The sequence below is a fragment of the Seriola lalandi genome, unplaced genomic scaffold (genome assembly GCF_002814215.2).
Source record: "Seriola lalandi dorsalis isolate HSWRI2012SDOR001 ecotype SW California unplaced genomic scaffold, Sedor1 jcf7180002054703, whole genome shotgun sequence".
Lineage (NCBI taxonomy): Eukaryota > Metazoa > Chordata > Actinopteri > Carangiformes > Carangidae > Seriola > Seriola lalandi.
The window spans coordinates 324617-336962 of record NW_019525256.1 but is presented as its reverse complement, the minus strand read 5'-3'; the positions used below and the strand labels follow the sequence as shown (position 1 = coordinate 336962).

General features: G+C 42.5%; 1 protein-coding gene and 1 pseudogene across 1 annotated transcript in view; both read left to right on the top strand.

Moving 5' to 3' along the window:
* Positions 1-2418: 2418 nt before the first annotated feature.
* Positions 2419-12346, top strand: part of prpf8 (pre-mRNA processing factor 8) — a 27263-nt gene continuing 17335 nt past the window's right edge. The window contains exons 1-2 of the mRNA XM_023424104.2: positions 2419-2508; positions 5269-5688. Coding sequence (XP_023279872.1) covers positions 2419-2508; positions 5269-5688 — 510 coding nt within the window. The remainder of the gene's footprint in view (positions 2509-5268; positions 5689-12346) is intronic.
* Positions 12234-12346, top strand: LOC111668146 (5S ribosomal RNA; annotated as a pseudogene).

Below are 12346 nucleotides of genomic sequence, written 5' to 3'. Positions count from 1 at the left end.
AGGCGATGGGTCATCATTAGTTGCTCCTGACACCTGGGCCCCATGTTCCCAGCACTACAAGAGCACACCTGATTAGCTCTGGGAGGAGAGAGAGAGGACAAAGGGGGAACTCTGCTCTCTACTCTCCATGCTCCTTATTTTTGCTTATTTGCTTTTGTTTCCACCTTACAACACACCAATCCCTATTTCGACAAGCATGCATACACACTAACATTGCTGAATTACTGACTGCCAAACCTCATACCATTTTTTGATATGTTGGTTTTGGGTTAGTTCAAATAAATTATGATTTTTTTGCTCTAACTTCTTGTGTCATCTCTTATTATTTGTCGTGGCTTTGAACCCGGCCGTGACAAATTGGGGGTCGTTGAAGTTTGGGTTAGATGTTTTGTTTGTGAGCATTTAATCAGCTGTTCTCTTTTGTGTTGAAGGTTTCCAGGTGCAATTGATTGTTGGGGTTTCCCAGGCTGTTTGCAGGGCTTGAGAGGTAACACCTGGGTGAGTTGATTTGTCTTTGTCTCTTTGAACATGCTGAAGAGCATGGTGGGAATGTGGATTTGAAGACCAGTTTGTCCAAAGGAAGGTGAGTATTGACACGCTGGTATGTAATTGTTTTGGAGCTAAAGCTGATTTCCCCTGGTAGGCATAGCAGCATTGCTCCATTGCTCCTTTGAACTTTGCTGGATTTTTTTATTTTTTGTAGTGTTGGGGTGAACGCGGTTGGAGACTTTGTCTCGGGAGCATGTCCATGGCTGTGGGGTGGTTGCCAGATTCTGGTCGCTTCTTCATACCAGTGGTCAAAAGTGCATAAATACCCGCCGCAACTAACCACATGAAGACTAGGGGTGAGTTACTTTAGTTTTAGTTAGGCAGATAGAGGGGACGCTCTTGTTTGCCTTTGTTACAGCCAGTGTGTTGGTCATTGCTCTCCTTTGGACTGGGTTGGTAATGTAAAATTTTTTGAGACTCCATCGGAGGGGTTTTTGGATGGCTGCACAAAAGAGCAGTTATTAAAAACTGCAGACCACTACAGGGTTGACATTAGTGACAAAAGACTCAATGTTACATTTCAGTCTATTTTAAAGGCTAACTTGAAAGAGATAGAGATTTTGCCTGGTAAAATGGGAGGTGTTGCTGGCTTGTCTTCACCAGTACTTCAGAGCACTGGTTTGTCCTTTGAACAGCAGAAGGAGTTGCTGCTGTTACAAATGGAGCATGAGAAGTTGAAGTATAGGGTTGAAGTAGAAAAGTCTGAGAAAAAGGAGATCTGAAGTTGACCGAGAATTGGCCTTGGAAAAATTGAGCTGTGATGCAGAGCAAGCCAAGATCAATCTGGAGCTTGAGAAATTAAGTTGGATCAAAGAGGGTAAGTTGAGCCTGGAAGCCGGTCAGGGGCTGGCTGGAGATAATGTTTCTTCAGGTCTTTGCTCCTCTTCACATTTTGATCTTGTTGTTAACCTGCGGCTTGTTCCAAGGTTCAATGAAAGGGACCCTGAGACATTTCTTTCTTTGTTTGAAAGAGTGGCTGATGTTGTTCGCACAACCATGTTGCAATGTGTGTTGACTGGGAAGGCACAGGAGGCATATTCGGCTTTGTCTGTGAGACAGCTTGGATTATGGTTCAGTAAAAGCTGCTGCTCCTAAGGTCTGTGAGATGTTTCCTGAGGATTATCGCCAGAGATTTAGGAAGGGTAGAAAGGAGGATAAACAGTCCTACCTTGAGTTTTGAAGGGATTTAGTGAATACTTTTAATCGTTGGAGGAATGCTTCTGGGGTTGGAACCTTTGAAGATTTGTGTGATGTTGTGGTTTTGCAACAATTTGAAAATGCTGTTCCTAACTTTATATATATATATATATATATATATATATATATATAAACAGAGCAACAGGTGACAACAGTTGGTGAGACAGCTGCATTGGCAAATCAATATGACTTGACACACCACAGTGGTTGGGGAAGTGCGCGTAGTGCTGGTGGCTTTAGGGATAGTGCTACTGGGCATGTTTTGTTTTCTGCAGGTGCAGTCAAGCCTGAGGCGGAGGCAAAGACAGGTTTGCCTGACATTGAAAAGGTATGTCACTTCTGTCATAAAAAGGAGCATGTGAAAGCAGACTGCTATGCTCTACAGAAAAGAAACAAGCAAATGAGCGTAAAGCCTGCTGCATTTGCGTCTTTGGCAGTGAGTGTTACAATCCTGAGAGACACCGGTGCGTTGGATTTGTTCATCCTGGCGTCTGTTCTCCTTTTTTCAGAGGACACTGATACTGGAGATTCAGTGCTAGTTCTGGGAATGGGATTGGTTGTTTTGTCTGCTCCATTTCAGACTACATCTCTTTTCAGATTTGGTGCAGGGGGAGTTGTCCATTGGTGTGCGCCCAGCATTGCCAGTGAACAAAGTCCATCTCATTCTTGGGAATGGGCTGGCTGGTAGACGCGTGTGGCCTGATGTTCCTCCACTTCCGGTGGTTAATCCAGTCTCTGCTGCTAGTGATGGACCAGATGAGTGTGAGTGCTTCAGGTCGTGGTACCAGCTAAGTTCTGTAGCTTAGTTCTGCGGCTATCCCATGACCAGTCAGGGCATCAGGGAGTCGACAAAAAAAAGAGCTAGTCTTGGGAATGGTGGGGTACTACTGCAGGTTCTGTAAGAACTTTTCTTCTGTGGTTGACCCCCCTCACTGATTTGTTGAAAACCAGTGCCAAATATGTGTGGTCTCCTATCTGTCAGCAGGCTTTCCAGAATGTTAAAGCCCTTCTGTGTAGTGCTCTGGTGCTCCTCCCTACACTATCCTCTTCTGTATACATGATCTCTGACTTCTCTATATTCACTTTAGCCCCTGATGCCCTCCCATACAACTCTAATCTATCTAAAACCTCAACTACACTTTCTTTGTCCTTCACTGTGACTGTTGTCATCTGCGTATTGGTATACTAAGCTCACCTGCCCTCCATTCCCTTTATCTTATTATTTTGACTCAGCAGCAGTGCTAATGGCTTTGCTGACAGTGAGTACAGCAACAATGACATCGGAAACCCTTGCCTGACTGACCTTTCTAATCTAAATGTGTCTGTGACTATACCATTAACTTTCACAAGGCTAACTGCCCTATCATACATCCTTCTTATCCATCCGCCTAACCTATGCCCAAAGCCCATTTCCTCCAACACCCTGTGTAAGTAATGATGATCTAAGCTTATCACTATCCCTTCTTTCTCTTTCTTCATATAATCTATTGTGTCCTTTATACTACTGATTGTGTCTTATTCTCATCATCTCTTTCAGCACACCTCTTGATGCGTCGCTTCTATAGCACACATTTGATGATGTATCCATCTTTCCACACCACACATTGAAATCACCCACAATCATACTATTGTTGCCACACAACCTCCCTACCCTCTCAAAAAATGCCTCTCTCTTTCTCCTCATTCGGTGCATAAACATTGACTAATTGAAACTGTTTCCCCGTATGTTCGAATGTTATCCCAATCACTCTTCCATCTCCATCATCCACACATTTTCTTACATTCTCAATCACTCCTTTTTTCACTAGAATTGCTACATCATTGTTGCAGTTTCCCCTCACACTTTCATCATCCCAGTGCGTCTCTTGCAGGCATATAATGTCCGCTTCACATGTCATCAGAGTTTGCTGCCTTCTGTCTTTATTTCTCAGCCCGTTCCCATTAAAGGAGGAAATGATAAGCATTGAAATTACAAATGAAAAGAATGTCTCCATAATTACTTATCATTTTACAATTTTCTTTTTTGCTTTGTCCAGTCTGCTGCCATGCTTCTTGCTCACAGATCTTTTTCTCACTTCTCCCACCTTCACCCTTATTTCCTCTTCACTACCTGTTACATCGGATCCTTGGTTCCCACATCTGAAACATGTAAATGCCGGGCAGTCTCTCACTATGTGCCCCGGTTGTATACACAGTCGGCAGACATGACATGGATGACTCTAAAGCACTCAGTGTCCCTCATTGTCTCGAATTTGGTGGAGTAAGGGAGCGACTGCACCTGCTTCGTGAACCTCACTTTCAGAAATCTGGTCCTGTCCGCAATCTGTGTTCCCGGCCAAACACGTCTTTTAATTGCCGATACCGGCCTTACTCCCCACTCCTCCAAGTTCTCAAATATTTTCTCGTCTTCAAGATAAAGTTGACAACAGTTGGTGAGGCAGCTGCATTGGCCGATCAATATGACTTGACACACCACAGCAGCCATGCCTCTTGTGGCTGTTGGGCTGGTTGTCTTTCTTTTTCCCAGCAGGAGGTGTTGGGTCATTGTTAGTTGCTCCTGACACCTGGGCCCGGTGTTCCCAGCACTACAAGAGCACACCTGATTAGCTCTGGGAGGAGAGAAAGAGGACAAAGGGGGAACATTACTTTTCCGTTTCCCCTCCCTATTACGAATTTAACAGTCTATTTAATTCAACAGAAAAAGTATTTAACAAACCAATTAAACAATTATCAATCAAATGGAATCTTTCCCCCCTCCCCTTCTTTGATAAACTTATTCCCACTCACAAAAAATTCTCTCACCTCCTCCCCTCCATACTTGCAAGCTAATGTTATATCTCTCTTCACTATTGCTTTAAACAAAAGCTTCACATTAAGCATCCGTCCCTCAAAGTGCGCATAATTCCTTCTATGTACTACTGCTAGTCTGGCATGGCTTAAAACAAAATTAAACAACCAAAAATTCACATTCTTGCTTTTTTCAATAAAACCAAACAAAAACAATTTCCTCCATTGTTCTTCACAATCTAAACCCACACTCCAATATTCTTTCAAAAGTGCTTTTAAAAAATCCACTTCACCTTATCCTCATGTGACGGCCATGCCTCTTGTGGCTGTTGGGCTGGTTGTCTTTCTTTTTGTACAGCAGATGCCCAGCACGAGGCATTGGGTCATCGTTAGTTGCTCCTGACACCTGGGCCCCGTGTTCCCAGCACTACAAGAGCACACCTGATTAGCTCTGGGAGGAGAGAGAGAGGACAAAGGGGGAACTCTGCTCTCTACTCTACACGCTCCTTATTTTTGCTTATTTGCTTTTGATTCCACCTTACAACACACCAGTCACTAATTTGACAAGCATGCATACACACTAACATTGCTGAATTACTGACTGCCACACCTCATACCATTTTTTGATATGTTGGTCTTGGGTTGGTTTAAATAAATTATGATTTTTTTGCTCTAACTTCTTGTGTCATCTCTTATTATTTGGCCGCGTCACTCATCTGTTGGGCTCTGGGAGAGGGGCGTTACCGCTGGCGCCATGACCAAGTGTTGCGGGTCATCGCAGAGGCCATCAGCACAGGGATCTCCACCAGTAAAGGCCAACAACCAACAAGGCAGTCCATCGCCTTTGTTAGGGCTGGGGAGAAGCTGCAGCAGCTCTGGAGTCAAGCAGGGGGGCTGCTGGCGACAGCTCGGGACTGGCAGCTGAAAGTCAACCTAGGGAGACAGCTCAAGTTCCCGGAGAACATCGCAGTGACCACACTCAGGCCAGACATGGTCCTGGTGTCAGAAACAACGAGACAAGTGGTCCTGCTGGAGTTGACTGTTCCCTGGGAAGACCGGATGGAGGAGGCCTTTGAGAGGAAGAGGGCCAAGTATGAGGAGCTGGCAGGTGAATGCCGTAGCAGGGGATGGAGAACCCGATGCAACCCCGGTCGGGTGCAGAGGATTCACCGGCCAGTCTCTCATCAGGGCACTCAAGATGCTGGGTGTGAAGGGACTGCAGAATAGAAGAGCCATCAAGAACATCACTGACGCGGCAGAAAAGGCGTCCAGATGGCTGTGGATCAAGCGGGGCGATCTGTGGACCACATGTGCTACTTAGACACAAGCTGGGACTGACCACCCCGGCTGGGTTGCCTGGGCGAGGGTGTCTGTTGTGAGACCCGAAACACCCTGTGACCCCAGGATACAACACTGATGATGTGTCTAAGTTGCACCAGGAGGTGTATATTAGAACTAGAAGTCTGTATTGGTACAATTGGGGTTGCTGTATGTTGTGCCAAATGTTGGCTATGTTTTTATTTGGAAATTGTTTTTGCCAGATTGTTTCTGAGGCAGGCTTTTTTGTAACCTGCCTCAGAAGTGTGATGTACCAAAATTTAGATTTTTTTTCTTGTATGCTTTTAAGGTTTGAACCGGTTACCAAGAGGAAATCCAGAGTGTCATCCTGCACCTTACAAGCAGTGTTTTGGTAGGAGTGTTTCCATTCCTGTGGCATGCCTGCCTGTATTTTAACACATTTTCTATTGTTTTCTTTCTGTACTTGACATGTTTATTTCTCAGCACACAGAGTTTTCTCAACACTTATTTTGCCCTGCCTATCCATGATATCCTTAGCCCTGTGTATACCTGCTTCTGTCAGGGAGCTGCAGGAGAGGGAGCTGCCCAGATGTGTGATTTCTGGGTTGTGGCAAACGGGGAGCTGCATGTGCCCTGCTTTCTACTTGCGTTTTGAGGAATGGCCATGCCAACCCCCAGGCCTCGAAGATTTCATGCTAAAAAGGACAGATGAGTATATTGTTTTTTTGGTAGAATTTGGCAGAGGTTGTGTTTTCCACAGTGACCAACGGATTCAATTGAGTTGTGAAAATAGTTTTTCCATTCATGTTTATTTGAGCTTTGTAAATACTTTTTGATTATTTTAATCCTGAGAGCTAGCTTTTTGGTGGCAATTAAGTTGAGTCCTCCGTTCTTATGATCATTCATTATTGTTTTGTGCGCTACAAGATTTCTTTTATTTCCCCATATAAAAGGTGGAAATGCTGTTATTTAAACTGGTTTGTGTTTTTGTTTGGGCATGTCATGAACTGCTAGAATTAGGTTCATTTTTGAGAGCACAGGGGAGCTGAAAACGACCACCTTGCCTCTCAGCATGAGCCCCCTCATTTTCCACAACGCTAGTGTGCTATTCATTTTTCTGAGCAACTCCCCCCATGTTTTTATTCTAGCAGCCCCCTGATCTTGTCCGAGATGCACTCCCAAGACTTTGACACTCTCTCTTGCCTCCCTAAATTGCCACCTGCCTGTTGACCGAGCCACCCCTACACAATACATGATTTCAGTTTTGTTTGTGTTGATTTTTGCACCTGAAGCTTCGCTCTATTTTGAAATCTGAATTAGAACCTTGTTTATGCTGTCTTGTTTATGTTTGTATCATCTGCGTACTGTACTATTTTGCAAACTGATCCTGTTGGAGATGTTATACCTTTTTATTTGTCTGTCCTGGTTGACTAAGAGGGCGAAGGGCTCGGATGCCAGGCTGTACAGTAGGGAGGAGAGGGGACAGCCCTGCCTTACTGATCTTTGGATTTTTGCCTGTTATGTGTCCGTTGCACTTGACGCAGCTGTATGTGTCATTGTAAAGTAGTTGAATCCATTTGATGAAATTATTGCCAAATCCGAATTTTCTTAGTACTGCCCATAAGAAATTGTGTTCTATTCTGTCAAACACTTTTTCCAGGTCTACTCCTAAATAAATGCCTTGTTTTGCCATTTGATGAATTGTTTCTTTGACTGATAAAATGGTGTCTGTGATGTCTCGCCCAGGAATACTGTAAGCTTGTGACCAGTTAACTGTTGATGCTATTACTGTTTAACTGGTTTGCCAATATTTTAGTGAAAATTTTGTAATCTCTGTTTAATAAACTGATTGGTCTATAATTTTCAGCAGGGTCCTGTCCCCTCTATTCTTATATAATATAGTTATCAGGCCGAGTGTCAAAGTCTTGGGAGTGCGATCTTTACTTTCCATGCTGTTGTAGATGTTTAAAAGGACGGGAGACAAGTTGTTTAAAAGTTTGATAAAACTCCCCTGTTAGACCATCTATTCCTGGACTTTTATTTTTGTTCAGACTTTCTATTGCTGTCTCTTTCTTTTATTACAAGAGGTGAGTCACACCACTCTGTCTTCATTTGATATTTTTTCCTTTATGCTGTTTATTGTTGTCATTTTCCCTTCTATTCTTTCGCTCTTGAATAATTGTTGATAGTAATCTTGCACTGTAGCTAAAATGTCTTTGTTTCTGTTTTTCTTTCATTATTCTTTAACTCATTGATGAATGTTTTCCCTTGCTTCTTTTTTTCTAAATCTAAAAAATATGCTACTTTTTTCTCCCTCTGTGATATGTTTGGCCTTGCTCCTGATCATAGCTCCCCTGCATCTCTTTGTTTCATATTTATGTAATGTATTTTTCAAATTAACATACTCACTTATATCATGATCAGGGTTACAAAATTGTAAAGTGGATCAGGGTTACAAAATTGTAAAGTGGAAGGAAAATGATACATGGTTTTCAAAGTTTTTTTTACAAATAAAACTGAAAAGTGTGGCTTCCAAAAGTATTCAGCCCCCCCCCCCCCGGGGTCAATACTTTGTAGAACCACCTTTCGCTGCAATTACAGCTGCAAGTCTTTTGGGGTATGTCTCTACCAGCTTTGCACATCTAGAGACTGAAATTTTTGCCCAGTCTTCTTTGCAAAATAGCTCAAGCTCAGTCAGATTGGATGGAGAGCGTCTGTGAACAGCAATTTTCAAGTCTTGCCAGAGATTCTCAATTGGATTCAGGTCTGGACTTTGACCGGGCCATTCTAACACATGAATATGCTTTGATCTAAACCATTCCATTGCAGCTCTGGCTGTATGTTTAGGGTCGTTGTGTCAGGGTTTTGAGGTAAGTAGGACCCAAATGCAGCCAACACATTGGGGACGGTGCAGACAGGTTTATTTCACACAAGATCCAGAGAACAACAGAGAGACAGCAGGGATAAACAGAAAGACAACAGACGAACCGAACCAGACAAAGGGGAGCACAAAGACTATATAGACAAGGGAGGCAAGGGTGATTGAACACAGGTGAAACACATTAGGGCGGGGCAGACAATCACCACACAAACAAGACCAAGACAGGAAGCAAAACACTGAGACACACAAGGAAACCTTATTACCAAATAAAACAGGAAGTGAGAAAGTCCAAAACAAAACTAACAAAAAGTGTCTGCCATAGCAAACCATGACACGTTGTCCTGCTGGAAAGTGAACCTCCGCCCCAGACTCAAGTCTTTAACAGGTTTTCTTCCAAGATTGCCCTGTATTTGGCTCCATCCATCTTCCCATCAACTCTGACCAGCTTCCCTGTCCCTGCTGAAGAACAGCATCCCCACAGTATGATGCTGCCACCACGTTTCACAGTGGGGATGGTGTGTTCAGGGTGATGTGCAGTGTTAGTTTTCTGCCACACATAGCATTTTGCATTTAGGCCAAAAACTTAAATTTTGGTCTCATCTGACCAGAGCACCTTCCACCACATGTTTGCTGTGTCCCCCACATGGCTTGTGGCAAACTGCATACGGGACTTCTTATGGCTTTGTTTCAACAATTGCTTTCTTCTTGCCACTCTTCCATAAAGGCCCGATTTGTGGAGTGCACGACTAATAGTTGTCCTGTGGACAGATTCTCCCATCTGAGCTGTGGATCTCTGCAGCTCCTCCAGAGTTACCATGGGCCTCTTGGCTGCTTCTCTGATCAATGCTCTCCTTGCCCGGCCTGTCAGTTTAGGTGAATGGCCACGTCTTGGTAGGTTTGCAGTTGTGCCATACTCTTTCCATTTTCGGATGATGGATTGAACATTGCTCTGTCAGATGTTCAAAGCTTGGGATATTTTTTTATAACCTAACCCTGCTTTAAACTTCTCCACAAGGTTATCCCTGACCTGTCTGGTGTGTTCCTTGGGCTTCATGATGCTGTTTGTTCACTAATGTTCTAATGTAACCTCCGAGGCCTTCACAGAATAGATGTATTTATACTGAGATTAGATTACACACAGGTGGACTCGATTTACTAATTAGGTGACTTCTGAAGGCAATTGGTTGCACTGGATTTTATTTAGAGGTATCAGAGTAAAGGGGGCTGAATACTTTTGCACGCCACACTTTTAAGTTTTTTATTTGTAAAACAATTTCAAAATCCTGTATCATTTTCCTTCCACTTCACAATTATGCGCCACTTTGTGTTGGCCTATCACATAAAATCCCAATAAAATACATTTACGTTTGTGGTTGTAATGTGACAAAATGTGGAAAAGTTCAAGTGGTATGAATATTTTTGCAAGCCACTGTAAATACAATCAGATTTTTCAAATACATTCTTTCATATTAATATTGTTACTCCACATGCCAGATTTGTCCCATTGGCATAAAAGCACACTCCCCTCCCAATGTCTGGTAACATGGTTTATGATCTCATTATCCCATTTCTTGTAGTACCAAGATAACGCATTTTACATTTTGGATGAGACAGTCCAGCTTGTCTCTGCTACGGAGTTCACGGGCATTAAGCGAGAGAATAACTGTCATTGAGAGGGCGAGCTGGAGAAACGTAATTACTTTGTTCATGTGTGTTTTTTTTTTTTTTGTTCTTTTTCAGTTGTCTTTCTGTGATTTGTCTTTTCCTCATCTGTGTAACCTGTGAGAGATCCATTTCTGAGTTTGAGTCCCCTGAGGGGCGAGTGTTTTGAGAGTTGTATTAGATATTTACATTCATCAAAATGAAATTTTCTATGTGTTCTACATTTGCTTTATACAACAATCTTAAATGCACTTTCAACAAGTTTGAAAAAAGACACCAAATCTTCAATTTCTTGTCCTTATAGAGAGCAAAGTTTCTTCTAGCAAAGGTGGCTAGAGTCCAAAGAGAGTGGCCCAGTCCCACTATATATCCATTTTAAATGTCCATTCACAACAGCTGAGTATTACATACACTACATTCTCTCTTATATGCATTTTTATTTATCTGGTGCAGGACAATGCCTGAAAAGATCAGTCTGTAGTGTATTTTGAAATCAGTGTTATGAATTTTTGGATTGGAATGATTCAAATCTATGTTTCTCCAAATATTTTGACAGTTATAAGTGAGGAAAAAGTTTCCCCCACGCTTCCGCTAAAGCCTCTTTTAATCATCCTCATTATCAATATTTTATACCAATGTTTTGTTGTGATTTCTATAATCTTTTTTGAATTTTCACCTATGCACAGAAGGAAGTTTAGAGCGTTGTCCTGCACCACATGTCTGGACTGCAGTAGCAACTTTCTCCCTCTGCATCTTATTTTCACACACTGGTCTTAAATGAGGCAACACTATGCCCCAGGCCTCCAGCACCTCTTGATGGATGGCTGGTAGACTGCTATAGGTCTCTTTTGGTAGCTGTTTACACAGAATCCACTTCACATAATTACCACATCGCTCTAAGCAGTCTGCCAGCCTGTCCATCATGGGATACCATTGAGTATTGTCCAAAAATTTTGCAACTGCTTTAATTCAAAATGCTCTTTTTTGCAGAACAAATCAACCAAACCTAAACCACCATCTTTTTTTATTAGCTATCATTGTTTTGTGAGTAACCAGATTGGCTTTGCCCTCTCCACAAGGACAAAGACACCAAACTAACTTCCCTCAATTTTCAGGCATCTGGCTTTCCACAGATTATTTTGTATATTCATTGTTTCACTCCATGTCATGTATTTCTTGCCTGTATCTAATTTTTTCCTAAATAAATACCAAGCACTTTTCCAAACAATTTTATATTGAGCTTCTTTAAAAGCCCACCTATTTTCTGTTTTATTTACAGTTCCACAATACATTATTTCAGATTTGTCAGAATTCACTTATGTTATTGCATAATTTAGTCTACTCCCCTGAATTCCATTTAATACCCTGTATGCCTTTTTCTTTTTTAATTAACAAGGCTAGGGGTTCCGCAACTAAACTGTACAGCAGTGAAGACGGAGGACACCCCTGCCTGGCTGATCTTTCTGAAGCAAAAACACAACTGTCAGCGCCCCAATGCATTTAACTCTACTTTTTGCTTTTCTGTATAATAATTTTATCCACTTTATTAAATCTATGCCCAAAACCAAAACATTTTCTAATGTTTTAAATACTTTGCAATCAGCAGAGGACGCTGCTGCTCCTGCTTCAATAACCTCTTACTCTGCAGCTCTCTGCACTTTTGGGGACTACACAGATCAAAATGTAAACACACTTTTGTATTAAAATCTTACAAGGTTGACATGTTGAGAGCCAAACAAACAAGCAAACAAGCAAACAGTGAAAAGGAAAGGCTCCTACACTTAACATAAACACATAGCTTTGTGCATGAAGGACACGATCATCATGTTTAAAGAGGGTATTTGTCACGTTCACTGTCGCTTACGGCCATACCACTCTGAACACGCCCGATCTCGTCCGATCTCGGAAGCTAAGCAGGGTCGGGCCTGGTTAGTACTTGGATGGGAGACCGCCTGGGAATACCAGGTGCTG